This window comes from Anomaloglossus baeobatrachus, chromosome 1, assembly GCF_048569485.1.
Source record: "Anomaloglossus baeobatrachus isolate aAnoBae1 chromosome 1, aAnoBae1.hap1, whole genome shotgun sequence".
NCBI classification, from domain to species: domain Eukaryota; kingdom Metazoa; phylum Chordata; class Amphibia; order Anura; family Aromobatidae; genus Anomaloglossus; species Anomaloglossus baeobatrachus.
Genome location: NC_134353.1, coordinates 931,718,727 through 931,744,996, shown reverse-complemented (window position 1 = coordinate 931,744,996; position 26,270 = coordinate 931,718,727). Strand labels below are relative to the sequence as shown.

Below are 26,270 nucleotides of genomic sequence, written 5' to 3'. Positions count from 1 at the left end.
AAACAGGTTTTCACTTGTGGATTGAACTTCTATGAACCTAAACACTCAAAGAATTGGAGTTGGATACTTGTCAGTAAAATGCATGAACATTCACCCTCCTACCTTCTTTAAACTTGCAAGTTGGCTGACAGAAGTATCCTCCTCCTTATGTCTAACCGCTTAGATGCTTCAGTCAGTATTGACCCCAGCATCTAAAGGGGTTACACATATTTAATTGACTAAAGGGTGCTTTACACGCTGTGACATCACTAACGATATATCGTCGGGGTCATGGTGTTTGTGACGCACATCCGGCATCATTAGCGACATCGCAGCATGTGACAGCTAGGAGCGACGATCAACAATCGCAAAAACATCAAAAATCGTTGACACGTCGCTCCTTTTCATAATATCGTTGGTGGTGCATGCCGCTGGTTGTTCGTCGCTCCTGTGGCATCACGCATCACTATATGTGACACCACAGGAACGACGACCATCTCCTTACCTGCGTCCACCGGCAATGAGGAAGGAAGGAGGTGGGCGGGATGTTCCGCCCCCTCATCTCCGCCCCTCCGCTTCTATTGGACGTCTGCTGTGTGACGTCGTTGTGGCGCTGCACGACCCGCCCCCTTAGAAAGGAGGCAGTTCGCCGGCCACAGCGACGTCGCAGGGAAGGTAAGTCCATGTGACAGGTGTAAGCAATGTTGTGCGCCATGGGCAGCGATTTGCCCGTGACGCACAACCGACGGCGAGATCGCAGCGTGTAAAGTGCCCTTTAGAAGCAGTAGCACATCGTAGGCAGGGGAGACATTAAAAATACTCTACAGGACACTACTCAAACTATCATAAGACCAGCCCTTAAAAGGATTGTCCACTACTTGTAACACATTTTTAATTGGTCCCAGGGTAGCTTATTAAAAAGAAAACAAAACTTACCTACCAAACCGGCACCTTTCTGCTATTGGCATTTCCTGCTAGTCTCCTCTTCTGGATGAAACGTAGGTTCATGTCTTATACGGGATAGGAACATCATGTGTCAATCAGTGGCTGCAGTGTTTCTTGCAGCTCAGACAGGATATCAGGACTGCAGCTGGTCGAAGGCCACTGATTGACTGCGGCCGCAATGTGACGTCCCAATTGGAAAAGGAGGCCAAAAACCCAGTAGAGAATGTCAGAGAAATTATGCCAATCTGGTAGATGAGTGCTGTTTATTTGTTATTTTTTAAAAACCCTGTGGGGCCACTAAAAATGGGTTTACAAGAACAGATGACCAAATCTCAAATGTATTAGTTTTGTCAAGCTTTTAGAAAAAGTTTGATTCTTCGAGAATCATTTTGCTGTGAATCACCAGTACGGCAATATCGTTCGGAGCAGTCACACGTACTTACCTGCCTAGCGACGTCGCTGTGTCCGGCGAACCGCCTCCTTTCTAAGGGGGAGGGTCGTGCCGCGTCACAGCAGCGTCACTAAACGGCCTCCCAATAGAAGCGGAGGGGCGAAGATGAGTGTCCGCAACATCCCTCCTTCCTTCCTCCTTGCCAGTGGCCGCAGGTAAGCTGTAGTTCTTCGTTCCCGGGGTGTCACACGTAGCGATGTGTGCTGCCTCGGGAACGAAGAACAACCTGCGTCCTCAACAATCAACGATTTTTTGAAAATGAACGACGTGTCAACGATGGACGATTTGGTGAGTATTTTCCATTATTAACACTCACTCATAGGTATCACACGCAACGACGTCGCTAATGATGCCGGATGTGCATCACGGAATCCGTGACCCCGGCGATATATCGTTAGATACGTCGTTGCGTGTGACGGGGCCTTAACACTCTGGGGTGTCCTAGGGCCATTCAGAACACTTTTCAAGCTTATTAATGCAAACAAAACCTTAGTAATGTACCAAATGACCTCAACATTTATGGCTATGGGTAAAAGGATGATTGCTATTCCTCACTGCTGTGCTGTCACAACCTGTCTATAATGATTATTTATTTCTTTATGGCTTTCTATCCGTCTTTCTCTATTACTAAGCTGTGATGTATTGTGACTATCCAAATTCACTACAAATGAACTGCTGCATTCCATGCTTTAGCTTTTATTCAGTCTATGATAGTTCCTTCTGATTGGCTGCGCTATACCATGTAATGAGATTGCAGCAAGGCATTGTGGGGAAGCCCGTGTGATCATGTCATATGAGCCTTCTCTCGCTATCATGATGTGACTCTAGGATAATAAGGGACAGGAGCTCCTATGCTCTCCCTCATGCTAGGGGACCCTCGACTATCCCTAACATCAGTTACTCCTGATTGTGGAGTTGCATGGAGTCCCATACCTGGCTGTGCTCCTGACCAGAAATATTCTGATTTCCCCCTCCTACCAGGGAAGGAAGGAGCAGAATTGCAATGGACACACAGAGAAAGACAGACAAGGGAAAACCAACCTGCTGACACACTAAACACACAGGAATAGACAATGAGAGACTCAGGAGAAAAGCAAGAGCAGGAAGGTTAACTCCACAATCGCTCTCAGCAACAAGTACCACAATCACCAGATAGTCTGGATCTCAACACCTCACCAGACCAGCTATGATAAACTATAGCTGGCATAGAAGGAAGGACCTAGCCAGCATATATAGGAGGGGAGCAGATGTGATTGGCTCCCCCACAACACGTAAACAAATGAGACTAACAAGCAGACTAGCAGAGATTAACTCTTGTTAGCCTGTCTATGAAATACCAATCTGTAGGTAGACACCTGAGTCTCCCCGCGTTGATCACAGACACCAGAGAAGTTATCCGGCACATTTTCAGAATCAGTAGTCTGAACGGATCCCAACGCCTCCATAACAGTTGGCCAGTGGGCATTTTTTAGGCATTTGCACAAATCAAATCACAGTTTGTTAAAATTATCTGGGTCGAGGGAATTTCCTAATATTCAGCACAAATTCAGTTTGCATCGGATCGACTGGCTCATCTGTATTTACAAGCAGTTGACAAACCCTTTATTACAATGTATATCAATGTTTTCCTCCAGGTTGCAGATGCAATCCATCCTTTCATTTTTCTGTCATTTCTCTTTGACAAGCTTCTGTCATATTCATTAATTGTGATGAAATTAGCTGAGTGAAATGAACGATCTTCCCCATGTGCAGATTCCCCCCCCACACACACACACACACACACTTTGTGCCACATACTTATCAGAATTGATCTACATATTAAGCCTCTATTATTGGAATTCAATGCTGAGGCTGATCCGTCTATCTGTAAGAGATGTGTCATTGAGGTCTATAAATGTAAGGGAAGACAGAGGTAATTAAAATGTGAGGCACATTGGTAGAACCAGGACTCTTATCGCTTTTCCTAGCTACTGACCTCATAATTCAAGTGGAAAAAACAAAGTGTCCAACCCCCTAATTAGATATCCTGCATTAAAATCAATACATTATTAGGAGAAGAGTGGACATATTGGAAACCATCTATAATCCTCAAGCTTGTTTAGTCATTAGCAAGTACGTGCTCTTCTCTCATGAATAGAGACGGGCTATAATGATCGGCAAAGTTCGGAAAATGTTAAAATCTTTGGCTGGGATCGGACATCCGAACATTTACCGCAAAAGTCGATGACCTTGCCAAAGATCGGTAAATGTTTGGATGGCAAAAACCATCCTCTCCCTACCCATCAGAGCCAAGTCAAGTATTGGTATTGTTGCGATTAGCCGCTGTAAAAAAAAAAGAAGCAAAAGGGTTAAAGCAGGACATACTTACCTAGTCTTCCCGCGGCTGCAGCGCTAATTCTGAAGCAGATAATTATCCCTCATATATATTCACTGACTTCTCCGTCCACCGGCGTCTCTGATTGGCTGCAGTCAGATTGCATCCCACCCTCTCTGACAGCATTATACTGGTGGAAAATAAGTGGGAAAAGCAGTGAATATGTATGAGAGATAATTAGCGGACCCGGAATTGGCGTTGCAGCTGCAGGGAGACTCTGTAAGTATGTCCTTCTTTATTCCTTCCTTATTTTGTTTCCTTTGCAGGCCCCCTACACCATTTTGCTTCCCATTGAATTCAATGGGTTAAGCTAGGATCGTCGATCGGATCAGCGATCTAATCGGTGAACCCAGGCAATCCTGACCCGATCTGATCCTCGACAGGTTCACTCATCTCTACTCCTGAACAGATCCTTAATCCAGTAAGCTGCTATAGGACTCCAGAAATGAGACCGGCTGTGAAAACTTTCAACAGGCTGCAATCCTCTTCACAACCACTGGGCGGCTACATCCGGACACCTATAGAATAAACATGTCAAAACAAAGTATCACAAAGATTTTTTAAGCTGATCATCTCGTTCCACACTTATGCCAGGAAATATGGAGGAAGAGGAAAGATCAGAAAGGACACGTCTATTTGGGATAATCAATGTAGCAGCTTAGGAATGGGAAAGGATGTGAATATTATTGAAGTATTATGAACTATTATTCATATTGATATACAGCACAGACTAAAAGTTTGGACACACCTTCTCCTTCAAAGTGTTTTCTTTATTTTCATAACTCTGAAAATTGTAGATTCACATTGAAGGCATCAAAACTATGAATTAACACATGTGGAATGAAATACTTAAAAAAAGTGTGAAACAACTGATAATATGTCTTATATTCTAGGTTCTTCAAAGTAGCCACCTTTTGCTTTGATTACTGCTTTGCACACTCTTGGCATTCCCTTGATGAGCTTCAAGAGATAGTCACCGGAAATGGTCTTCCAACAGTCTCGAAGGAGTTCCCAGAGATGCTTAGCACTTGTTGGCCCTTTTACTCTGCGGTCTAGCTCACCCCAAACCACCTCGATTGTACTTGTAGCACCCCATCACTCTCCTTCTTAGTCAAATAGCCCTTACACAGCATGGAGGTGTGTTTGGGGTCATTGTCCTGTTGAAAAATAAATGATGGTCCAACTAAACGCAAACCGGATGGAATAGCATGCCGCTGCAAGATGCTGTGGTAGCCATGCTGGTTCAGTATGCCTTCAATTTTGAATAAATCCCCAACAGTGTCACGAGCAAAGCACCCCCCACATCATCACACCTCCTCCTCCATGCTTCACGGTGGGAACCAGGCATGTAGAGTTCATCCGTTCACCTTTTCTGCGTCGCACAAAGAAACAGTGGTTGGATCCAAAGATCTCAAATTTGGACTCATCAGACCAAAGCACAGATTTCCACTGGTCTAATGTCTATTACTTGAGTTCTTTAGCCCAAACAAGTCTCTTCTGCTTGGTGCCTGTCCTTAGCAGTGGTTTCCTAGCAGCTATTTTACCATGAAGGCCTGCTGCACCAAGTCTCCTCTTAACAGTTGTTCTAGAGATGTGTCTGCTGCTAGAACTCTGTGTGGCATTCACCTGGTCTCTAATCTGAGCTGCTGTTAACCTGCGATTCCTGAGGCTGGTGATTCGGTTAAACTTATCCTCCGCAGCAGAGGTGACTCTTGGTCTTCCATTCATGGGGCGATCCTCATGTGAGCCAGTTTCTTTGTAGTATTTGATGGTTTTTGCCACTGCACTTGGGGAGACTTTCAAAGTTTTCCCAATTTTCGGACTGACTGACCTTCATTTCTTAAAGTAATGATGGCCACTCGTTTTTCTTTACTTTGCTTTTTTCTTACCATAATAAAAATTCAAACAGTCTATTCATTAGGACTATCAGCTGTGTATGCACCAGACTTCTGTACAACACAACTGATGGTCCCAACCCCATTTATAAACCAAGAAATCCCACTTATTAAACCTGACAGGGCACACCTGTGAAGTGAAAACCATTTCCGGTGAATACTTCTTGAAGCTCATCAAGAGAATGCCAAGAGTGTGCAAAGCAGTAATCAAAGCAAAAGGTGGCTACTTTAAAGAGCCTAGAATATAAGACATATTTTCTGTTGTTTCACACTTTTTTGTAAAGTATTTCATTCCACATGTGTTAATTCATAGTTTTGATGCCTTGAACGTGAATCTACAATTTTCAGAGTCCTGAAAATAAAGAAAACTCTTTGAATGAGAAGATGTGTCCAAACTTTTGGTCTGTACTGTATATCTACTATATATGTTGTCAGCACCCTCAAACATTGAGACATTACAGTTTCATATTGGGGTTGTCCAGGCTTGGGGCGTAAAGTTGGGAATCCTCAAAATTTACAGTGTGCCTTGTCAAGATTCTTCAATGCCAATGCCGCAAGACTGCAAGTATGCAATTTGCATGCATGCGGTCATGTGCCGACTACACAAGTGAATTAAGCAAGGCTGCAAAAGTCTAGTTGGAATGTGGCTATAAGTAGGCAGATCCCTTACTTGGGAAAGATTACCACCTGCTCCTATCATCGGCACCAGAGAACCCTGATAGTGCGCATACTGTCAGGATTCTAGACATCTGGGGGGCGCATGATTGCAAATATGCAATTTGCGTACATGCAGTCATGTGCCAACTATACAAGTGAATTTAGCAAGGCTGGAAAAGTCTAGTTGGAATGTGGCTAGAAGTAGGCAGATCCCATACTTGCGGTAAGATTACCACCCGCTCCCAATATACGGTCATGTGCCTACTATGCAAGTGAATTAAGTGAGGCTGGAAAAGTCTAGTAGGAATATGTCACAGACTTTTCTTTATTGCGGAGTTTTGTGATATGTTTTGGGTCAGAGTCTCACCTTGTCTTATGGGACTCTGCAGATTAAATATATTCCTTTTCCTTTGAGGAGGAGAGGGTTAATGCCAGGTTTACTTTCAGCAACTCCTGACTTGTGGTCAGGTGATTCCGGTTTGAACCACGCCCAGGTCCTATATATACCCTCAACGTCCACCAGATGGTGCCAGTTATTTCCTATCATTTGAAAACTGAGCCAGGTGGTGGAAAGAGCTGTTTAACTCTCTCTGTCTGTTGTACTTTGCGCTGTAGCATAGTTGTTTGCTGCAGCATTTCTGGTATGATTGTTTATTGTATGTTAGTTTCCTAGTAGTTTGTCTCCTCCCCTTTTATGTTGTTTTTCCCTCGTGCACTTTAGTGGCTCCTTTGTATATAGTTGTCGTATGTACGAGTAGTTGTTGTTTTGTTGTTACCCCTGTTTGTCCATTTGTTAGTGGGAGATGGACTCCTGTTCTTGTCCTTTCCCCCTGGGTGGTGGGTTGTGGAGGGGGACACTTACATCAGGGATGAGGACAGGTTATAGGGCTTAAGTTGGAGCCCCGGACCTTCCTACCTTTAAGAGTACTTCTGGGTGCTAGGGTGAGCACAGGGGCCCCAGCCTTAGGGCCAGTTTAGACTTCCCTGGGTTCACCTAAGACACCCGTGGCAGAATGTGGCTGGAAGTAGGCAGATTAGATACTTTCGATTAGATTACCACCCTCTCCCGGCATCGGCACCAGAGAATCATGATAGTGCACACATTTTCAGGATTCTCTACATCTTTCACTCCTCTGTTAAATAGACAACCATTTGATAATAATAGAAATATTGTTATACATAATATGTCCACTAGAGGCGCTGCAGGGAAACACTTTTATTACCAAGTTTTTCTACAGTTCACAGCTATAGGGGGCACTTTGTGATCGGCATATTGCCATTGTAGAGCTGTATGCAGGATTTTCTTTACTTTATTCAAAGGTTTGGGGTCCTGCTACCACCCTATATCTAAATACCTTGGCCCAGGCACCAGGCATGCCAACCAGGACCCATGGCAAATGCCCCAGCTGCTTTACCCCAAGCTACATCCCTGTTTAAAGGACTGTGTTAAAAAGTAGGATTTTCAAATACTTTTGGGTGGAGATATTCTTTAGATTCTGGACTTTAAGTCACTTTGACTGTCCTTGTTTGATACTTAAAATTTAAAAAAAAAAAAATTACAATATAAAAATGTTAATGGCTGTTGTAATTTATAATATTATCGCGTTTCAGATCCTTCCATTATTTTACTTAATTTTATGAAAGTGGAAAAAAATAATAGATACTCTTTTACAAAGGTAGAACACGGCTTTTAATTCTAGAAACGTTGTGAAATATTATCTTTTGTGGCTTTTATTAAAAAGTGACATGACTTGATTGGTTAAGTGTCTCCGTTAAGCGTTCTGCTTTCTACAAGAATATTTCTTGTCTAAGTAAGTATATATTTTTTCCAGAATAATGAGACATCTGCCATAACAGGGTAATTTAAGTTGCACTTTTAGATTTAAATACCCTGCATTAGTCTTATAGGAAAGTATCTTACAACTATATTTTAAAGCACTCGTTCTCATGGGAGTATTTTCTATTTGACATTTTAGGTGAAAAAAAATACTAAAACATCTAAAATATGGTACAACAAAAAGTGACAAGAAATGTAAACTTTAACCCTTTCACCACTGAGCCTGTTTTCCCCTTCTTCGCGAAGCCTATTTTTTTCAATTCTGACCATTGTCACTTTGTGTGGAAATAACTCTGGAACACTTCAATGGATTCCAGCTGTTTTTTCTAGACTTTGTGTTGGTGGTAAATTTTGGATGATTATTTTTGCGTTTATTTGTGAAAATATCGTAAATTTGTTCAAAACGTTTTACAATTTTCAAACTTTGAATTTTTATGCCCTTAAACGTGAGTTATTTCACACAAAATAGTTAATAAATCACATATACTACATGTCTACTTTAGTTCAGCACCATTTTTGAACCATATTTTCTTTTTCCTTAGGAAGTTAGAAGGGTTTAAAGTTTATCAGTAATTTCTCATTTTTCCAATTCTTTGAGTATACCTTACTAAGCGTGTGTGTGTGTGACGCCCTGGACTAGCCAGGTAGTCACAGACATAACAACACACACACCTCCTTCCCTAGACAGTCACAACAGTCAAACAAAAACCCTTGTTGCCTCCCTCCAGGGTCTGATGTCCACACCAGGTGGGGCGGAGCCAGGCGGTTGGCCCCACCCACCGAGGAGTTCACAGGTCTGGAGGCGTGAAAAGCAGTGAGTGTTCAGTCTGGAGGTGAAAGTGGGAGGAGTAGAAACTGCAAGTGTCTGGGTCGGAGCCCAGGCACTGACAGCAAGGTTGGCAGACAGTGGTGGCCGTCTGCAGGAGTTAGTGGATCTCTGCAAAACCGTAGGACCAGGGTCGGGCGGTGGCCCGCCGGTACCGAACCGGGGAGTGGAGTGAAGCTAAGCACACAGGCAGGGCGATTGGACCCCAACTAGGCTTGGAGCTGTCGACAACGGTCAAATCCGAGTGTGACCGGAACCCCAGGGGTTTCCCAACAACCAAGACCCGACAGAAGGCAACAGTCCAGACCGTGAGGATATACAGCCACCGCCATAGGCTAGAGATCCAAGGGCCAGCGCTTGCGGGCAAAACGGGCTCCTTCGGTACCTATATACCGAGGAGCGGACTACCGGTGGGAAACCACAGGAGTCAGAACATTCTAACAGGTGCAGGGAAAGACAGCCACCATCACACTGTCCGGGGAGAGCACAAACACTGCAGCCGGCTGCGGAACCTGTCCATTCAGCCGTTTGGTTTACCAGAGACTCTGTCATTAACTGCCTGAGTGAGTACACTAGTGCCATCCGGCACCGCGCCGCGCTGCCCCTGCAACCCTGCATCCCAGCCATCCAGCCTCTCCGTTACACCACCGGGCCCCGGGACCACCAACCCCTACCCATGGAGGGGACAACATCCTAGCTCCTCCCTACCATCGCTCCCGGGATCCCCGTCACCAGCAGCGGTGGTGCCCTTTATCACCACGACCCGTGGGTGGCGTCACAAACTATCTCCCTAAACAAACCACCCCCTTTTCACTCGTGGACGAGGCGTGCTGCTCGAGTCCCTGGGTCCGGTCCACCGCTCGAGCCACCGAGCAGCAGCAGAAGCCCCGGACCCGAGTGTGGGGGCGCGTCCCCTCTGCCCGCGACATGTGCTGTATTAATTTTCTGAGCGCTCGTAAACCAATTGTCACGATTCCTATGTGCAGAGCATCTTGTCTCTTGACATGCTCTGCTACACTTTCCTTTGTTACTAGCCAGCAGTGTGTTTGACAGCACAGGATTCCATGTTGGTGTTGATTACTCAGGTGTTCCATCTGTCACGATTCCTCTCTGCAGAGCATCTTGCCTTTGGAGATGCTCTGCTGCACTTTCTTGTGTTACTAGCTAGCAGTGTGTTTGAAAGCATAGGATTCCATGTCAGTGCGGATTATTCAGGTGTCCCACCTTCCTGGTAATTGCTCAGGCTTCTTTACTGAGCATACTCATCCAGAATATCGCCAGTTGTATTTTCTGGTTTAGCAATTGTGCTGTTGGTTTTTGTCTCTGTTCTGATCTTTGTTCTCTGACTCCAGACCATTATTTGACTCCCCTCTGCCCACTCCCTGTTTCTGTCTTGACCTCCTGCATGTTTGACCTTGGAGTGTTACCTGACTACATTGCTGCTTTTTTCCTGACCCTATTATGTGCTCTCCTGGACTTCTGACCCTTGGATATTGCCCTGACTACTTCTCTGTTTTCTCCTTGTGCTTATAAGTGCCTCCTGTTAACAGACCCTGGCTTTCCTGACTAGGCTCCTGCCGACACTCACCGAAAGTAGTGGCTAGCATCACACAAATCGTATTAATTTGGAGTTCAAAAGGCATAGAAGGAGTATATTTTGCTCACAGATGTATGTGACAGCAAATACCCCAAAAGGGACACCATTCTAAACACTGCATCCCTCAAACTGCTCAAAAACTCAAAACCACATTCAAGACGTTAATAACCCTTTAGGTGCTTCACAGGAACTAAAGAAATGTGGAAGGAAAAAATAAAAATGTTACTTTTTCCCCAAAAAAATGTTACTTTAGCCCCAAATTCTAAATTATCACAAGGGTAACAAGAGAAAATGTGCCTTAAAATTAGTTTTGCAGTTTCTCCTGAATACACTGATACTCCGTATGTTGTGGAAAACTACTGTTTGGACGTACGAGAGGGCTCAGAAGGGAAGGAGCACCATTTTACTTTTTTGACATTTGACATTTGCAGATGTGTCTAAACAGTGGAAACCCCCCCACAAGTCACGACGTTTTGGAAAGTATACCACACAAGAAATGTATCTAGAAGTGCGGTGAGCACCTTGAATTCCCATGTGCTTTACATAACTTTACAACGTGGAGCTGAGAAAATTAGTAATCAATTTTTTCCCACAAAAATCTTTATTTAGCCCCAAATTTTGCATTTTCACAAGGGTAACAGTAGAAAAGGCAACATGCAATTTTTTTGTCCAATTTCTCCTGATTACACCAATACTGCACATGTGGGGGAAAATTACTGTTTGGGCGCATGGCAGGGCTCAGAAGGAAAGGAGCGCCATTTGACTTTTTTGGCTGAAATCATTAGTGGAAGTCATGTCACTTTTGCAGAGACCCTGATGTTTCTAATCAGTCTCACTCCCCTCAAGTGACCCAATTTTGGAAACTAGACCCATGAAGGTACTTATCTAGGTGTGTGGTGAGCACCTTGAACCCCCAGGTGATTCATATAACTATAACATTGAGCCGTGAGAATAAAAAATTACATTTTTCCACAAAATGTTTTTTAGCCTCAAATTTTGTATTTTCAAATGCACCTTACAATTTGTTGTGCCATTTTTCCTAACTACAAGGATATCCCATGTGCAATGTAAAACTACTGTTTGGGTGCAGGGCATGGAAGGGAATGAGCACCATGTCACATTTAAAGATCCCCTAACATGCTAAAACAGCCGAAATCTCCCCAAAAGGTAACCCATTCTGCAAACTAAACTTCTCAAGGAATTCATCTTTGGGTATAATGAGTTATTTTATCCCTTAGGTGATTAACAGAATTGGATAGCATTGGGCTGTGAAAATAAAAAAATACAATTTTTTCCACTAAATTGTTGCTTTGGCTCCACAGTTTTAATTTTCAAAAAGGTTAAAAGGAGAAAATGGACCATACAATTCATAACACATTTTCTCCTGAGTTTGGTAATACCCCATTACTGGTCAAAAACTACTTTTTAGGTACTGTGCAAAGCTCAGAATAGATTGAGCGCCATATTGGAGTTCACATTCAGTTGTAATGGTCTGTGGTGCCATGTCACATTAGCAGAACCCCTAACATGCCAGAAAAGCAAACCCCTCTAAGTGACCCTATTTTGCAAAGTACACCCCTCAATGAATTCATCTAGGGCTGCAGTGAGTATATTGACACTACAGGTGTGTCACCAAATGTTATATTTTTGGTTAATCAAGAAAAAGTAGCTAAATTCTTACCAGTAAAATGTTGTTTTAACCCCAAATTTCCTATTTTCACAAGGGTGATAGGTAAAAAGGCTCCATAATGTGTTCCACAATTTCTCCTGAATGTGGCAATACCCCACATTTGACTGTACAGTACTGCTTGGTCACACGGCAGGGCTTGGGAGGGAAAGCGTGCCATTTGACTTTTGGATCACATATTTTCATAGAATAGCTTGTGAACTCTATTTGCAGAGCCCTAAGAGCCAGAACAACAGAAACCCCCTCAAGTGACCACATTTGGAAATCACACCCCTCTGGGAATTCATCTAAGGGTGTAGTGACATTTTTTTTCCTGGAAAACTCCCATGGAGTCAAATACAATGAATTTTGCAGAATTAAAAAATTGCAATTAATCCCTTGTAGTGCCCAGTAGATTGTAGTGCCCATACATCGTGCTCAGCTCATGCTTTTGGTGACACACAATCCATAAATTAAGCTGTCTCTCCGCAGTACAACAATGCCAAACATGTGGACGTTAACTGTGTATTAGACACATTGTGATGATCAGAAGGGAGGGGACTTTAAGATTTTGAAGTGCAAATTTTGCTGGATTTCTTGTTAGGGGTAGCCATAGTGCTTTCCAGAGCTTTTGTGCTACCTGTAATATGGACGCTCCCTATATTTCCATGAACAGATGACACACCTGAGAGGGGACTTATTTTTTTTTTTTTTTGTGGGTTGAGTTGAATGCTATTTTTTGGCAGTTTGGTACAGAACATTTAGTATCAGTTCACATTTATCCTGTCCACTATGCTTACCATCTACATTAGGGTTTCAATCTACATCTCTAAAATACATGATTCAAGAGAAACCCCCAATAGATCCATTTACTATAATGAGGCAGCAGAGTTACTCTGGGCTCCATTTTACCTCTGTTCCATGGTGTCCATCTTTTCAAGGGTGCACAAAACTGTTGTTTCTTGCACTCTTGTGCACACCTAAAAAAAACACTTAAAAAGATGGACTCCATCAGATTACAGGCCAGACAGGAGATCAAAGTCACTCCATCTGCCTAATTACAGTGAATTTTCAATTGGGAGTGTTGTCTGAATCATGTTTTTCAAAGATTTGCATATAATCCTAGTGTAAGCACTCAGCGTAGAGCGCAGGATAAATGTGAGCCACTCTGTACTACACTCTTTCAGAGGCTGAATAAGAAAACCAACAGCAGTTGAAGAATTGTCTTTTTTCTATTCTTTTTTCTATATTTTTTATGCCATTTACCATACAGTATAAGTGATTAGGTGACTTTATTCCTCAGGTCACTACGATTACAGTGATACCAAATTTGTATAGTTTATTTTAGGTTTCACTATCATCACACTAAAAAAATGCTTTTTGGTAGAATAAAGGTTTCTTTCATCAACAAATCGTGAAGGCTATTTTCTTTTCTTATTCTGCCAGGCAGGCAATAAACTGGAAAGAAAAAAATGTCACAAATAGGGTCTTACCTGAGAATAGTGAATAATGTGGAGAGACAAAAACAGGCTCACCTGGGAGAGTTGTGGAAGCCACAACTACTGGGAAGGCAAAGACGGCTGCTGCACAACTCCTGAGGGTAGTAGTATTCCTTAAAGAAGCAAAGATGGCATATCACCTCGCGACAGTGGAAAAATCCAGACAAGTTGATGAGATGTGATTTTTGTCCTGAAGAAGGAGAAATTGCTCTCAGAAATGCGTTGACAATAAATATCACCATCTTATCATCTTGTCTGCATTTTTCCTCAGCCCCGCGGTGATATCTTTGCTTCTTTAGGAAATACTAGTTATTTTTCTGCCGACAGTCATGTTATGGCTTGTTTTTTTTGTGGGATTAGTTAGAGTTTTTATTGGTACCATTTTGGGTCACATAATTTTGTTTATCACTTTCTATCCCAGTTTTTTGTGAGGCAGACTCAATATACAATCAAGACAGAATCAAATACATAAATATGTATATTTACTTGGTATATAATTGTTTTGTGCCTTATACTTAGTCCCTATATGGGAGATTAATTTTTTAGTCTGATAACTGGTATAATCTTTTGCAATGCACCGACTTTCCAAGACATTATACCTGTCAGTGAGACACAGAGGCCTTTTAAACTATGCTCTTAGCATGGTCTAACAGGATTGCAGTACTTGGCTGACCCGATGGTCGTTATCACGACCTCTGGTTGTTTTGGTAACAATCAGGCCCCCGTTACCACCCCGTGTAGGTCCTGATCACTTGGGACAGAGACCCCATTCCCTCTACCAACGTCCTAAGTGCTGTGATCACTATTGATTCTGGTATGTAGGGCGTTAAGTAGCCTGGCTCAGAAAGACACACTTGTCTTTGTCCTCCTCACCTGGTTGCTGCGGGTCTCATCAGACCACAGGACATGGTTCCAGTAAACCATGACCTTAGTCTGCTTATTTTCAGCAAACAATTTGTGGCTTTCTTGTGCATTATCATCAGAAGAGGCTTCCTTCTGGGATGAAAGCCATGCAGAAATTAATTGCTGTGTGTGTTAAGTTTTACATTATTATACAAGCTGCAAACTTATTACTTTACATTGTATCAAACTGTCAGATCTTCAGTGATATTCCATGAAAATATATATTAAAAATTAACAAAATCACTTCTATAATAATGACAATCTTCATAGTTTATTTGCAGCTCTTTATTTATGATCTGCCCCCTGTATGATTTGCCATAACACATCTCATGTATTTTTGTGTTGTAGGACTCGAGAAGGGAAGCCAATATAGCTTTCAAGTCTCTGCAATGACCGTGAATGGAACTGGACCTTCATCGGATTGGTATACAACGGAAACGCCAGAGAACGACCTTGACGGTACATGAAATGTGGTCACTTTAGGTTTAAATTATAGCAATAGTGTAGGGTTGTACATGCTTCTGAAAAATTATTCCGTTTTTTCTTAGTTGGAGGATTAGAAAATTTCCTTTGTATAATATATTGGAAATATAATTGTCCAGGGTGCTCAGTTGGGATGGGAAGACTAAAAAGTATGGCAGAGCTATGAGTAGCACAGTTGATGGGAGGTCACGGTCATTGGGTCGGTGATAAATTTTTGACTTTGAGAACTATTTGCTATGACACTTAAGGCCTCAACTACACATATCTAATCCCTCCAACTTGTTCTTCTGTGGGTGTAGTGCAAAAAAAAATCACTAAAAAAAATCATAACAAAACTGATCCTCTAATTTCCTATTGGGTCAATTTTGAGTCAACCGGCACCGTTTTTGGTGGCAGATGTCTTCTCGAGAGAGAGAAATTTTAGCTGCTCAGATGTTGGACAGGTGTAAAACTTAGTTTTGTCTGGCTTTATCAAAAAATAATTGTTACTTGTCAACTACTTAAGGCGACCACATGTATTATAGACAAAAGTTAGCCAACTTCCCCCCCCCCTCATATTTTGGTAGGACCAGCTGACTATCTGATATGTATAGAATTTTTACACAAAGCCCTGTAGCATGACAATTTTTGTACTTCTTCTTATTTTACAATTTAATAAGGGGTTGACAACATAAAACAATATTTCTCTTCGGATGTGGAGCAAGCTTGAACATGAAAGTAAAAAATAGACTCATCTCTTTACATTGACCCCTACCATCTGTATTATTGAGGCAGGCTTCAAAATTTTTTGCATGGGACTTTCAATTTTCGCTGATGCTTTGATAAAACCGGTGGGAGTCAAACACCTATTAGATGCCGAGAGTCCTCAGTGTGCCAGCACTGTATAGACGAGGGTGCCGACAGATTGTTAACGGCAGCTACTTTACAGCGTTGGAGGATTCATGTTGCTCACCTCACTGTATTTCTGTTTGAAATAATCATCACTGAGATAGACAGTATGTTGGAGAACTGCCGCTGTTCCCTGTGGATATCCCTCTTAATTAGTGCATTTTGTTAAAGTGATTGGAAGCCACTAAAAAGTCAAGGTTCCCCGCAATGCTCCCTCGTGGTTGCTGGCATCTGGGAAGTTTTCGAATATTTATTTTTAGACTTCACATTCCTGTAAGAACCCCCGAGACGATTGCCTTTACATAGCTTTCATTCGATTTGCCTAAGTGAAGATGTTCTGAGAGTCAGAGCATGCTGACAGATGTGAACAGTCAAAATTCACAGAATATATAAAGCCCAAAGAGGCCATGTGACACCCTAATACCAGCAACAGAGTCCCAAAAGGTAGAGCTCCAAAAGGGACCTTAAGGAATAAAATGTTTATCCCTTTACGCAGAATTTATTAGGAATGGTGCTCTTCAAGATCCAGTACTAGACACAACTACGGTAGAAGGTCCTCATGCTGAGACGCTTGACAAAACGTCATTGTCCTAAAATGTTTACTACCTTCAGAGGTGGGTTAAGGCCAGAAGAGGCCACCCTAATACCAGCAAGTAAAGTTCCCAAAAGTTACAGCTTCAAAAGGGACCTTAAGGAATAAAAATGTCCATCCCGTTACATACAATTTATTAGGAATGTTGGTCTTTAAGATCCAGGAGAAGACCCAACTAGGCTAGAAGGTTTTCATGATGCTGAGACTCATGACAAAACGTAATAGTCCTAAATATGTTGACTATCTTCAGAGGTGATCTTCTTAAATAGGGTTAGAGATAAATAAATACATGGTAGTTATTAATACTGAAGACATGGGCACAACTGTACTATATTCTAAGGTGGCATCACTCTAGTATGTTGGAGAACTGCCGCTGGTCCCTGTGGATATTCCTCTTAATAAGTTAATTTTGTTAAAGTGATTGGAAGCCACTAAAAAGTCAAGGTTCCCTACAATGATCCCTTGTTGTTGCTAGCATCTGGGAAGTTGTCAAATATTTATTTTTAGACCACATTCCTGTAAGAACCCACAGGATGATTGCCTTTACATAGCTTTCATTCGATTTGCCTAAGTGACGATGTTCTGAGAGTCTGAGCATTCTGACAGATGTGAACAGTGAAAATCACAGAGTATATAAGGCCGAAAGAGACCATGTGACACCCTAATGCCGGCAACAAAGGTTCCCAAAAGGTATGGCTCCAAAAGGGACCTTAAGGAATAAAACTGGCCATCCTTTATGCACAATTTATTAGGAATGGTGCTCTTCAAGATCCAATAGAAGACCCAACTAGGCTAGAAGGTCTTCATGCTGAGAGTCATGACAAAACTTAAATTGTCCTAAATATGTTGACTACCTTCAGAGGTGAGATAAGGCCGAAAGAGGCCTTTTGGTAGCCTAATACCAGCAACAAAGGTTCCCAACAGGTAGAGTTCCAAAAGGGACTTTAAGGAATAAAAATATCTGTCCCTTTATGCAGCATTTATTAGGAATGGTGCTCTTCAAGATGCAGTAGAAGACCCATCTAGGTTAGAAGGTCTACATGCTGAGACTCATAATTAAACGTAATTGTCCTAAACATGTTGACTAACTTAAGAGATAGTCTTCTTAAATAGGGTTAGAGCCAAATAAATACATGGTAGTTATTAATACTTTAGACATGCACACAACTGTACAATAGTCTAAGGTGGTATCATTCCACCAAAGAAACTTCTTGAGTTCTCCATTCTGTGAGCATTTTTCTCAACTCAGCAGATCAAAGAGTCGTCAAGAATTGTATATTCGCCTCAACAGCCCTGAATCTGAGTACAATTTGGGTAGCCAGGATCAGTGATAAGGATCTACAAGCTAATGACCATCTGTACACTGTGCAGTTGAGATTTAAACTCTCTTGATTATCTACAATTTTAATGTGTTACGCTCAACATTCGATGATTTAAATAGAAGTTATCGTCTGCTTGGATAACTTGTGATCACCAAACTTGTACATCTCATTCTTACTGAATAATACATGCCATTTAAATTTCCCTGTAGGCTACATTTTTGGCCTGAAAATTATTCAGTCATCAGTAAAACAAGACTTTACTTCTCCTTTTGGAATTAACAGAAATCTTGGGCAAAGAAAAGTTCATTATTAGTCAATTTTATTATTTAACTTTTTTATCTTAAAGTTTTACTTTTCTTACCTTAAAAAGTTGTTACAGTATAAATAGTCATAGTCTACCTCTGTGCACACTGCTGCCCCCAATCTTCAAGGATTTCATCCTAACTATGTATATTAAAGAAACACTCCCATCAAAATAGTAATACTGCAGTCATCATATTATATAGTACTATGTACTTACTATTGCTCGTTTTGACCCTCTACCCATTTAATTCTTCTCTTTTCTATTTGTTCTATGGCACTGTGTGATTAAAAACAGACTAGATGAGTCCTTCTGAGCATTATATAGAAATAGGAAGTCTCGTTTCTCTGCATCACTGCAAAAGTCAATGGCAGGGGGAGGAGGGAGCAACTGGGTCGGGAGTTGAAAAAGACATGACTCATGTATGAAAAGAGTTTCTACATTGAACAGAGAAAAAGTAGAATTACCTGGGTAGAAAGGCAAAATGAGCAATTGTAAGTAGACACTGCTTACGTATCATGTAATATGATGATTGCAATATATTAGGAATGATAAAAACTTTGATGGGAGTGCTTCTTTAATTTGTCTCTTTCTGAAATATTGTGGTTGTTTTTTTTGAGTTACAGGGTTTTTTTGCCTTATTTTACTTCTACTTTTTATAGTCATGTCACTATTTTCTCGCCATTGATTGGAAAGTATTATTTGATTCTTTTGGCTTTCCCAGGCTGTTTACATGAAACATATACTCTTTCCAAAAGAGTCTAAGACTCAACAACATGTGCTCTTCAATAGTAAAATATTGGAAATTTTAATCATTCAGAGTGCAAATCTCTTCCTTCTAATCCTATCCAGAGGCATATATTCAAATATAAAATAAGGAGTAAACAATTAAAAAAAAAATAAGAAAAGCAGTAGTTTGATAACAGGCTTAATAAGACAGGTCCTGAGTACGAAACGCTACGATTGGTAATGGAGAGTATAGATTCAGCATAATATTACTTGATATCATCAACACTGGCATTGGTATCCCTATACCATTACCATCATATAGTTGTTGTGAATTGATAACCGTTGGTGACCTGGTTACTGGTTCACAGCACTAGACTATAGAGGTGGCACAAGCTTTGTTAATTCCCAAGTTAAAGTGTTCAGGTTACCGCAATCCAGTTACACAACTTGAAGCTCGTGCATGCCAATGACAATCTCCAAATGGGCCCACAACTACCGTATCTCAAGTCTTCTGTTGGCCAAAGGGTCCTTTGGCATTTTCCTTGGTCTCCAGAGTCTGAGTGCAATTCCAACCCCAATGGACAAAGCAGTCCTTAGAGTGATAGTTGACAAATTGACAATTATTAGTACATAAGAGGAAGCAAACATTTAAGGCCGGGTGACGCCCATGGCGACCATCTGCAAAGCCGCAATATTGAATTTAACTTTAATTTTTTCAATGAGAAGGGGGTCATGTGACACATCAAACACATAGATAATTGCACGAGAAAAACAATGGTGTGCTCATTTTTAACATAGCTTTATTCAGTATCGAGGTATTGACACCTTTGTGACATGGAGCAACGACAGTAACCCACCAAGGGATGTGCTCAAAGTGCTGCCCACTGTGTTGAATTGTCAACGTGATTCTCTTCTCCCACTCTTGACATACCAAGAGCAATACCGCAGAAGAAATGCTACCACAGGCCTCCTCTATCCATTGTTTCAGGTGCCCCACATCCTGGATCCTGGATCTGCGGTATTGCTCTTCGTGTGTCAAGAGTGGGAGAAGAGAATTGCGTTGACAATTCAACACAATGGGCAGCATTTTGAGCACATCCTTTAGTGGGTTACTGTCTGTGCTCCATGTCACAAACATATCAATAATTCGATAATGAATAAAGCTACATTAAAAATGAGCACACCATTGTTTTTTTCTATGTGTTTGATGTGTCACATGGCCCACTTTCCATTGAAAAAATTAAAGCTGAATTGGTGGTTTTGCAGATGGTCGCCATGGGTGTCACCTGGCCTCAAATGTTTGGCCTCTCCCATGTACTAATATGCCACAAACAGTAAGGTGATATCAGCAACCACTTCCATTTGATCAGGGTATATCCATACTTATGGCCTACCCTGTATATAAATGTATCTATCATTGATCATAAATCATTTTCCACTGCCAGGACACAGTGCCTGATTGGCTGTAGGAAGCCTTTTAAAGTTACTTCTCCCAAACGGTGCCATCTACATCACCAACGCTTCATTTTGGTAGTACAAGGTTGGCCATCATATCAACGGAACTTGGCATCTTAGTGAGGACAGACATTTTTTTACTTTCAAATTTTTGATCCTTGACATGATGGATAATGTACAAACTTTCTAATTCTGCATCAACAATGTACATTATAAGTGACAATCCATCATGCCATCATGCTATGTACCAGAAGACTAATCCACTCAGAATTTAGGGCCTTCGTCAGATTATTGAATTTCTGAGGCAGATCAGTCATGAAGTTGAATGATGCAATGCAAGAGGAGAAATAGGCAACAAATCCATGGCAAATAGAAATCAAAAACCATGCATAGTACATGCAAAATTTACTGTGGACTTCCAGAGGACTTGCTAAGTGCGAATACTGCCTAATAGAGATGAGTGAACCCGAGTTTCGGTGTTCATATAAAACACAGACTTTGCAAAAAAAAAACAGGGTTTGGGTTCGGAGTTTGGGTGCTTTATGTATGCTGATCATTCGCCTGAGCATTGCTGTGCTCGGGTACGCTTGGTGCTCAACCCACTGCCAGCCACTTGCAGTGTTTTATTGGCTTATCCTGGAGGCAAACACAGCATGATTGGATGTAGTGTGGACCAAACAAAAAAAATGGAAAAACCTTAAAACCCTGCCCAACCTCCCCGGAAGTGATCTGTTTATGGCTGGCTGCATGTGGGCAGTCGAGACCCAAACTGCCCAGTGGGGTTCAAGTCAAGTCTGAGTTGCAAGCCAAACTTTATCCGACCGATCCTGCCGAACCGAACTTCCACAAGTCGGCTCATCTCTACTGGCTATAGGCCCCGTTACATGCAACAACATATCTAACGATATGTCGTTGGGGTCACGGAATTTGTGACGCACGTCCGGCGTCGTTAGCAACATCGTTGCGTGTAACAGCTAAGAGCGAGTGTTAACGATCAAATATACTCACCTAATCGTTGATCGTTGACACGTCGTTCATTTTCAAAATCTCGTTGGTCGTTGTGGACACAAGTTGTTCTTCGTTCCTGAGGCAGCACACAACGCTACGTGTGACACCCCGGGAATGACGAACAACAGCTTACTTGCATCCTCCAGCAATGAGGTGGGCGTGTAGATAATGCGGCTGATCTCCGCCCCTCCGCTTCTAGGACGCCTGCCGTGTGACGTCGCTGTGACGCCGCACTAACTGCCCCCTTAGAAAAGAGGTGGTTCGCCGGCCACAGTGACGTCGCTTGGAAGGTAAGTACGTGTGACGGGGCCTTGCGATATTGTGCGCAACGGGCAGCGATTTTGTCCATGACGCACAAATGACGGGGGCGGGTACTTTCACGAGCGACATCACTAGTGTGTAAAGCAGCCTTTACAGTTGAAAATTTCTGATAATTAGTACGTATCTGGTATCGTGCGCTCATTGTTGCCATCGAGTAACATTGTCTTGCGTTTAGCCATCATTTATAACTTTCTTTTTATAGTTTTCTTGATAACGCTTCATGTGCATCATCGCTATTTGTTAATGCAAACGTATCAATCCGAAGCTAGAAAAATATGACATTTTGATGGTTCTAATCTCAGCTTTTAGTTACAATTTCATGCTCTTTTGGGAATACTTCTCACGCGATATCTTATAATGGCTTTACCGCTCAGAATATACGTGATGATATAATGAGAAGCTGCCGCTATGTTATACGTTGCGTCCATGATGTAAAAGCATTAGCTTGTCCCTTCCTTTCTCAAAGAGATAAGGCGCAATGTTTTGCTCACGGAGTTGCTTTTGACATAGTTGGATACTTAGCATTGGCCATAATAAGATATCGTTTGGATCTCTTGGGGTAAAGATCAGAAGGAGTTCCCGCCAACCGGACAATAAACTGTTACAGATCTAATCATAAGCCTTATATACAAGAAATAAAGTCAGAAAACACTTTCATTGACTTCAGTGCAACTTAGTGGCCAGAAAACTGAAGATACATTTCTGGTTGCACATAGCTTCATTGACCAAGGATCTCACAACAGAAACTGCCGGCGATCAGTTGGGCTTCTAAGCCAGACCTGCGATAATCAACTGATCAGCAAGCTAGCGTCATTTATAAAGGACTTGTCACCATAAAGAAAAAATATCATGTAATCATGTAATGTATGTACACAGTGACTGCATCAGCAGAATAGTGAGTGCAGCTCTGGAGTATAATACAGGAGGTAACTCAGGATCAGTACAGAATAAGTAATGTAATGTATGTACACAGTGACTCCACCAGTAGAATAGTGAGTGCAGCTCTGGAGTATAATACAGGAGGTAACTCAGGATCAGTGCAGGATCAGTAATGTAATGTATGTACACAGTGACTGCACCAGCAGAATAGTGAGTGCAGCTCTGGAGTATAGTACAGGAGGTAACTCAGGATCAGTGCAGGATAAGTAATGTAATGTATGTGCACAGTGACTGCACCAGCAGAATAGCGAGTGCAGCTCTGGAGTACAATACAGGAGGTAACTCAGGATCAGTACAGAATAAGTAATGTAATGTATGTACACAGTGACTGCACCAGCAGAATAGTGAGTGCAGCTCTGGAGTATAATACAGGATGTAACTCAGGTTCAGTACAGGATAAGTAATGTAATGTATGTACACAGTGACTGCACCAGCAGAATAGTGAGTGCAGCTCTGGAGTATAATACAGGATGTAACTCAGGATCAGTAATGTAATGTATGTACACAGTGACTGCACCAGCAGAATAGTGAGTGCAGCTCTGGAGTATAATACAGGAGGTAACTCAGGATCAGTAATGTAATGTATGTACACAGTGACTGCACCAGCAGAATAGTGAGTGCAGCTCTGGAGTATAATACAGGAGGTAACTCAGGTTCAGTACAGGATAAGTAATGTAATGTATGTGCACAGTGACTGCACCAGCAGAATAGTGAGTGCAGCTCTGGAGTATAATACAGGAGGTAACTCAGGATCAGTGCAGGATCAGTAATGTAATGTATGTACACAGTGACTGCACCAGCAGAATAGTGAGTGCAGCTCTGGAGTATAATACAGGAGGTAACTCAGGATCAGTGCAGGATAAGTAATGTAATGTATGTGCACAGTGACTGCACCAGCAGAATAGTGAGTGCAGCTCTGGAGTATAATGGATGTAACTCAGGATCAGTACAGTATAAGTAATGTAATGTATGTGCACAGTGACTGCACCAGCAGAATAGTGAGTGCAGCTCTGGAGTATAATAGAGGTTGTAACTCAGGATCAGTGCAGGATCAGTAATGTAATGTATGTACACAGTGACTGCACCAGCAGAATAGTGAGTGCAGCTCTGGAGTACAATACAGGATGTAACTCAGGATCAGTGCAGGATCAGTAATGTAATGTATGTACACAGTGACTGCACCAGCAGAATAGTGAGTGCAGCTCTGGAGTATAATACCGGAGGTAACTCAGGATCAGTGCAGAATAAGTAATGTAATGTATGTGCACAGTGACTGCACCAGCAGAATAGTGAGTGCAGCTCTGGAGTATAATGGATGTAACTCAGGATCAGTACAGTATAAGTAATGTAATGTATGTACACAGTGACTGCACCAGCAGAATAGTGAGTGCAGCTCTGGAGTATAATAGAGGTTGTAACTCAGGATCAGTGCAGGATCAGTAATGTAATGTATGTACACAGTGACTGCACCAGCAGAATAGTGAGTGCAGCTCTGGAGTACAATACAGGATGTAACTCAGGATCAGTACAATATATTTATTGTAATTATGTAGAAAATGCTTCTCCTTTGTAAATTTATATAAAAACTTTACAAAAACGGTTGACAATGCTATAAATGTGTCTCTGATACTCTAAAAATGAGACTTTTATAATTGATTAAAGGTATAAATTAATATGCATTGTGTGTTGTGGAAGACAATCCGCTTCTGCAGAAATATACCGGTTGACTTCCAGTAAATATCGAATTGTTTTTGCAGTATTCATAATATTAATTTCATGTCCTTTAAAACTTCTGTGAAATCCCTTTTTCTGGCTTTACTGAGTCGAAACCAGATAGAGGCGCCGGGTCTCGGAGCCCGGATTATCTATTTATAACACATTCTACATTCACACAATGATCAGAATGTATTAGTCAGGCTGTGGGCTCCACTGAGTCAGGTCATAGAATATTAATATTGTTTTTGTTTGACTCATAGAATCCCAAGTGCCAGACCAGCCCAGTTCTCTTCATGTCAGGCCGCTGACTACCAGCATCATTATGAGTTGGACTCCGCCGCTAAACCCGAACATTGTGGTGCGAGGGTATATAATTGGCTACGGTGTCGGAAGCCCCTATGCCGAGACTGTGAGAGTGGATAGCAAACAGCGCTACTATTCCATCGAGAATTTAGGTAAGTGGTCATGATTGAATACAAGAGTGTTTGAAAAATATCAGTAAAAGTAAATCAGACAGCATCGCTGAGGATGGAAAGCCACGAAACAGGGTCTGGGAAACTAAATTGGGGTCAAGGATAGTTGCGAGTTAGGGTATGTTTGAGCTTTGGAATGGTGGAAGCCCCAATGAAGAGATGATGTGTATCACTAGCATATCCCATTAGTTTTTTATTTCTTCTAGGATCCCCTCCGGTTGTAAGAATGTAGGGGCATCAGTTGACTACTCCGTTGTGCGAACCGCAACCAGTGCCATTCAGGTGCATGGGAATAAAGAGGATTCAAGTTTACACCAGCACAGAGGTCCATACTTTCCAACTATCAGTAGACCCCCTCTGTTAGTGAAAAATTAAGGGGTCGATGGTGTTTTTTGATTACTTCTAGGATCCCCACCGGTTGAACTTGCATAGGGGCATCAGTTGGCTACCCTGTTGTGCAGTGAACCATAACTATTGCCATTCAGTTGCATGGGGATAAAGATGGATTGGATTCAACTCTACATCTGTACAGAGGTCCATTCTGTCCCAGTATCAATAGACCCCCCTCTGTTAGTGACAAATGAAGGGGCCGATGGTGACGTTTTTGATTACTTCTAGGATCCCCACCGGTAGTGCAAATATAGGGGCATCAGCTGACTACCCTGTTGTGCAGAGAACCGTAACTATTGCCATTCAGTTGTATGGGGGATAGAGATAGATAGGATTCTACGCTACGTATGTGCAGAGGTCCATTCTTTCCCAGTATCAGTAGACCCCCTCTGTTAGTGAAAAATAAAGGGGCCAATGGTGAAGGGAAGCATTTTCCAGTCACCCGGTCACTGCCATTCTCCACCTGAATGTCACCATTAATGGTCATCTCACCAGCTCATGGTCTTGTAAACCCCTGTTTTCCACAATGGTGTGAGTCTTAGACATGGGGCCTACATCAATCAGACATATGTGTAATATATTCCATAAATGTCTTAGTATTACCCTTTGTAATGGACTTTTCCAGAGCCAAAGCTAGACTTTTCTTTAGCCAGAGCAGATATTCAGTTGTCTACCCTAGTCCCATGTCTACCGTAACCAAAAGAGCATGTGTCACAGGTGTGTCACGTGTGACAGACAGTCATGTGGTTTCTGGCTATTGAAGGTCACGGTGTCTGGCTGCACAGAATGCTCCTTGACTTTCCATTGTTCCTGCTGTCAGTTATTCATTGGTATCGGAAGCTTTCTTGGTGGATTCATCCCTCTCCTTTCTGGACCCAGCAGGAGCTCAACTTCCACCCAGCCGTTGATTTACAGTATTCCCTTGGTGTTTACATACCCCTTCCTTCCTTTGGACTGGTGCTGGTGATATTTCTTTTGTACTCCTCTGTGGCGTTGCTTCTGAATACTTTGCTGAACTTCTACC

General features: G+C 42.1%; 1 protein-coding gene across 1 annotated transcript in view; it reads left to right on the top strand.

Annotated features, from left to right (window-relative positions):
• The window catches only part of DCC (DCC netrin 1 receptor), a 1,217,792-nt gene that overhangs the window by 975,969 nt on the left and 215,553 nt on the right, over positions 1-26,270 (top strand). The window contains exons 14-15 of the mRNA XM_075328185.1: positions 14,978-15,088; positions 24,644-24,838. Coding sequence (XP_075184300.1) covers positions 14,978-15,088; positions 24,644-24,838 — 306 coding nt within the window. The remainder of the gene's footprint in view (positions 1-14,977; positions 15,089-24,643; positions 24,839-26,270) is intronic.